General features: G+C 37.5%; 1 protein-coding gene across 1 annotated transcript; it reads left to right on the top strand.

Moving 5' to 3' along the window:
• Positions 1–4,823: 4,823 nt before the first annotated feature.
• Positions 4,824–5,765, top strand: LOC143391349 (olfactory receptor 51A7-like). Its single transcript, XM_076844046.2, has one exon. The coding sequence runs from the start codon at positions 4,824–4,826 to the stop codon at positions 5,763–5,765; it is 942 nt and encodes a 313-aa protein (XP_076700161.2).
• Positions 5,766–5,980: the final 215 nt, after the last annotated feature.

The following is a 5,980-nucleotide window of genomic DNA, read 5'->3' on the forward strand; positions in this document are numbered from 1 at the left end:
AGTGCAGATATTTTACACAATGGCTTAAATGTAATCCTAAGAAAGTCATAAATATATTTCTTTTTTTAAATTCTAGTATTATTATAAGGCTATCTTTGCCCTGAACTTTTAAATCCAATGCAAGGATGCGTAAAATAGGAAATTTTAACTGTTTTTAAGAAGTGTTAGTGGGGCTGGGGTGCACTTCAGTGGTTGAGTGTGGAGGCCATGGGTTTAATCCCTAGCAACCCCAAAAAGTACCTGTTAATTGTCCCAACCTCATTTATAACATCCTGTTCTTTTCTTCAGTGATATAAGGTATGATTGCAATCATATTTTTTATTCTCATTTACAGTATTTCTGAAATACTACTCATTTCTTGAAACTTTTATTTTATAGCTTAGTCAGCATTATACTTTATTAATTATAATAGCTTGATAAATTTTGATATGAAAAGTCTGACTTTTCAATTTTTTCCTTTTACTTTTTAATTTAATTTTTATTTTTTTTATGGTATTGGAGATTGAATACAGGAGTTCTACAGCTAAGTTACATCCCCAGCCATTTTTATTTTGTATTTTGAGACAAGGTCTCAATAAGTTGCCCAGGCTAGCTTTGAACTTGTCATTCTCCTTCCTCGGCCTCCTGCATCACAGGATTATAGGAGTGTGCCACCATGCCCCAGCAAGCTCTGCATTTTTGTTATTTGCTGTATCATGTTGAATACATTTGCATACTTATAATGTATGCAAAATACATTTCAGGATCTCTCCATCATTATCTATTAAATTTCTTGGGTGCCATTTGAATGATATGCTTTGAATTTATGTGTTTCTCAATGGGAGAATTCCTATCTGCTTACTATGAAAGATTACTATCTTCAGGAAAGGAATTAACCAACTAAACCTTAAGATTTTTTTTTGTTTCTTTTCAAACATATAGATTATTTTATTTGCTTGTGTTTTTTTGTTTTGTTTGAAGTAGTTAATAGTAGTTGTGATAGTAGATGTAGCATCTTGTTAATTATTTTGATGAAAATACATTTAATAGATCACTAATAAACAAATTTTCACAGAATTTCTGAAACGTACTCCTTATTAGAGAACTTTTATTTTCTTCATAAATATTAAGAATTTTATCTTGAATCACTATTGGATTTTATGGGTTTTCCTTGTCTCTACAGAAAATTAGTATAATCATACCATTGATGGATTCCTTAATATGAATACTTTTTCATTCATAGAACAAAGTCTACAATGTGAAATGCAATAGGCTTTGGAAGTTTGCATCTGACTTGCTAATATGTTGTTTGTAATGTTTGCATGTGTCTTCATAAGTAATTAAATGAATAATTTTTTATCTTTTATGCTCTAGAATAGGGTTTCTCAGCCTTGATGCTCAGAAAATTTGAGGCTAGATAATTCCTTGTTATGAGGCGCTTTGTGAATTTAGGATTTGGGCAGCAACCATCCCTGACCTCTGCTTTCTAGTTGACAGTAACACCTTCTTCCAATTATGACAACCAAAAATGTCTCCAGATATTGCCAAATGATTACTGGCAGCTGGAGAAGGTTGAAAAAATATTCCTTCTGTGCTAGAAAATTTTGTAGAAGATGGAAATGTATTTTTTTTTTTTCTGCTAACCCTTATGGTTTGGATATGAGGTGTCCCTTAAAACTGTATGTGTGAGACAATTCAAGATTGTGCCGAGATGAAACATCATGAGAACTGTAACCTAATCTGTGGATGAATCTACTGATGGGTCAGCTGGGTGGTAACTATAGGAAGGTAGGGTGTGGCTGGGGGAAGTAGGTCATTGCATTGGTGTGCCTCTGGGGTTTATATTTTATCCTTGTGAGTGGAGCTCTCTCTGCTTCATGGGTGTCGTGCTCTGAGCTGCTTTCCTCTACCATGCCCTTCCACCCTGATGTGCTGCCTCATCTTGTGCCTAGAGCAATGGCGTTGACTAACCGTGGTCTCAGCTTCTGAAATTATTAGCCAAAATAAAGCTTTCCTTTTCTTAAGTTGTTAGATCTTTTGGTCACAGTGAGGCAAAACTAGCAAAAATGCTAATATTCTAGGAATAAGGATAACACTGTTTTTCAAATCCTTTACCATGACAAGTCCTAGTAAAAGAGAATTATGTTTTTAACTAATTTTATCTGTATTTCTGTCATTATGATCCCATTTACGAGCCCACTGGGCTAGCAATGGGGTCCATGGCTGGATGATATCCTTTTATAAGTACCTTGCTGCTGAGTTCCTCTGGGTAATATCTGGTGAGTATTAACAGCCTACTGTCTGCATTTTCTTAGCAAGCTCTTTATTTGACAGTCAGTGATGAAGCAAGTAGTGTCATATTTCCAGGACACTAGGTATCTGTAAATTCCCAAGACTATGTGCTTATACTAAAAATAATATGAGATTATAAATAAGATGTGGATTCCCACCAGCATGCTAGATCAGATTACCAGCAGAAGCTGCAGAATTTGGAGCCTTTCCACCTTTGGTTTGGAATAAAGCAGCCCCGAGCCTGGTAGCTGTCCTGGAGTCCCACATTAAACATCCCAGGAAAACACGTTTTCTTTTCTTTTTTTGGTACTAGGGATTGAACCCAGGGCTACTTTACCACTGAACTACATCCCCGGTCCTTTTTTTTAATGTTTTGAGACAGAGTCTATCTAAGTTGCTAAGGGTCTTACTAAATTGCTGAGGCTGGCCTCAAACCTGTAGTCTCTGGGATTACAGCTACCATTCCTGGTGGGAAATATTACATTTTCTAATGAAAACACTGCAATTCATAGAGATCAACCTTATGTCTTTCAGAAGGCTGGAGGTAAAAAGTCTTCCTAAGTAATCAAGCTAATTTTATGGAAGAATTTATGGTTGAAAAGATTAGGATCCATATGTAGGATAGGCTATTTATTTGCATTTCCATGATGAATGTAGTTGAAAAGCTTAACATCGTCAATAGTAAAGTTTCTTCAGTTACCTCAGTTAGGATGTGAGCTTGTCAAGAATGGCCTCAGACATGGCACCTGTGGTTTATTTTGAGGGGACTTGGAGGAGAGGATGCAAGGTGTTAGTACATTTCTCTCTCTGAATCCCACTCCTTGGTGCAGAGCTCTTACAAGGAGAGTTACCCAAGTAACTCAGTCAGTGATGTTGACACCAGGAGTATGAGGAGGATGAGGCCCATATGCCAGGGACAAGAACCTGAATTGGTCACCAATCCAAAGGGCAAACACAGAGAAGCCAACAACTGGGAAAGGAATCTAAGATTAGGGAAAGACAGGTAAGAGCTGTGACTGTTCTGAGCAGGGCCAGCAGCAGTTGCATGGAAAGGCTGTGAGTGCTGTAAGCAGCTGTGGTTTATGGAACGTGCCAAGGAAACGTTGACCACATATGAAAGGCTGAGACAAATGGACACTCAGCGCTATGAATGGGAGATATGTTCTCATCCAGCCTTGTCACTTCTTTTCTCCATATGATGTGCCCACATATACCACGAAACCTCCTTCTCAAGCCAACTTGAGACAGGTCCTTGCAAAACGTTTTCAGCAGAGAAAAGCTACCTACTCTTTTCTTTCTCTTCGTCACCATCACTATTTAATTGTTTCTATCCAGGTAAATTCTCTTTCTCTGTCCTGAAACGTGCTCAGAGTACCCACGAAGGGGTCAATACTGATGCATGCCAACTGCCTCTTCACCATTTACTGTGCACCACCAAAATCACTTGCTGCTTACCTAATAATGGCTGTTGTCAGAGTCCTTCTGTCCCCTGAGAAGCTGTTCATCCTGCCCTGCTGCAGGCAGCTGTCAGGTTCTGGCAAATGGTGCTTGGTACTCAGATCTCTCTGAGCTTTGGGGGTCTATATTTGTGGAAGAAGTGCTCACTAAGTAATTGATAAGGGTGCAGATTTCAAGAATACAGAGTTGTCTAGGAAATAATACCTATATTTTCATGATTTTGATGGAAAATCTTAAAACATCTATGTTTTTACTTCATGTGTCTTATTTTTTATCTTATGAATGAAAGAAATAAAATATTGCCCTTAAAACTGAAGTTCCTGTTGACCCATTTTCCATTTCCATCATATTCATTCACAGTACCATGGTTTGACGTCTGTGTGTGTGTGTGTGTGTGTGTGTGTGCACACGTGTGTCCTTCACTTTCTTCAAATAGTCAGAATGTAAATATCTTATAATTATCAGGACATATATCTCACTTGCTTTTGTGTTTCCTTGTCATTTTTTAAAAATGCAACTCTTTAAAAGCATTACAGAGCTCATAGTTTGCACATCATGACACAGGCTGTTTAAGTCCACATTGTTGTCTGCAAATCTCTGCAATGCTCATTTTATATTTACACAAACCTATACCATGAACAATAATTTTGGATTTGGGGCTCCTTTAACCACTACTCCTATATACCTGTGGTTTGTGTGAGTTCATGACCATCCCATAGTCATGATATCAGAGCCCTTTAACATATCAGAATATCCTATTTAGTTTACTTAATGTATAAATCTCAAAAGCTGTGGTTTCAAAACAGGGGTCTTCCTAACTGTAGAATTGTTCAGAAACATATCTAAGAATAAATATAGATTTGATGAGTAGTACAAAAGTCTTAAATAAATACCATGAAAAACCTGTTGAAACCTATTCCATATTTTTCTTTATATAGAAAAAGTTGTATTACAATATCTCTTCTCAATAAGATTTATCTATATTTAATTTAAATCACAATTACATTTAGTTTTGTTCAGTGAATATAACTAAGATAAAATATTTGTCTGTTATATTTTTAGATCCAGGATCAGCAAAACAAGACATATTTGAGATGTTTCTTCCGAATACCTCAGAGGTTGAAGTCTCCACATTCCTACTGATTGGGATCCCAGGGCTTGAGCACATGCATGGTTGGATCTCCATCCCTATTTGCCTCATGTACCTAATGGCCATCTTGGGCAACTGCACCATCCTCTGTGTCATCAGAACAGAGCCTTCCCTGCATGAGCCTATGTACTATTTCCTCTCCATGCTGGCCCTATCTGACCTGGGCCTGTCTTGCTCTTCCATCCCCACTATGCTGAGTATCTTCTTGTTTAATACCATGGGGATTTCTGCTGATGCATGCATTGCCCAGGAATTCTTCATCCATGGATTCACAGACATGGAGTCTTCAGTACTCCTGATCATGTCCTTTGATCGCTTTGTAGCCATTCGTCACCCCCTGAGATATAGCTCTATCCTCACCAGCTCCAGAGTTGTACAAATTGGACTAGTATTTGCTGTTAAAAGCATTCTCTTAGTGCTTCCTCTTCCTTTTACATTAAAGAGACTCAGATACTGTAATAAACGCCTATTATCCCACTCCTACTGTCTCCACCAGGATGTCATGAAGCTGGCCTGCTCTGACAATAAGGTTAATTTTTACTATGGGTTGTTTGTTGCACTCTGCATGATGTCTGACAGTGTATTCATTGCTGTTTCCTATGTGTTCATCCTAAAGACTGTATTGGGTATTGCTTCCCATGGGGAGCGGCTCAAAGCTCTTAACACCTGTGTGTCTCACATTTGTGCTGTGCTCATCTTTTATGTGCCAATCATCACCTTGGCTACCATGCATCGCTTTGCTAAGCATAAGTTCCCCTTAGCTATGATTTTGATAGCAGATGCTTTCTTGCTGGTACCACCCTTGATGAATCCCATCGTGTATTGTGTAAAAACTAGGCAGATTAGAGTAAAAGTCTTAGAAAAATTGGGTCTGAAGTCTAAGTGATAGGAAAAAGGTGGAAGTTCCATTTTCTCTACAATAAATTGTTCTAGGAGTAAGATATTGTTCCATCCAAAAAGGAAATTGTTCCATTTACTTCTTAGTAATTAGCTTAAATTAACTAACCAAACAATCAAGTCATTATGCATCTAATATACCCACAGGTTTTTTCTTCCTTTGGAAAAATAAGAATATATTTCATAGCAACTATATGAATCCTT

This window comes from Callospermophilus lateralis, chromosome 2 (genome assembly GCF_048772815.1).
Source record: "Callospermophilus lateralis isolate mCalLat2 chromosome 2, mCalLat2.hap1, whole genome shotgun sequence".
In the NCBI taxonomy this organism is placed as follows: Eukaryota; Metazoa; Chordata; class Mammalia; order Rodentia; family Sciuridae; genus Callospermophilus; species Callospermophilus lateralis.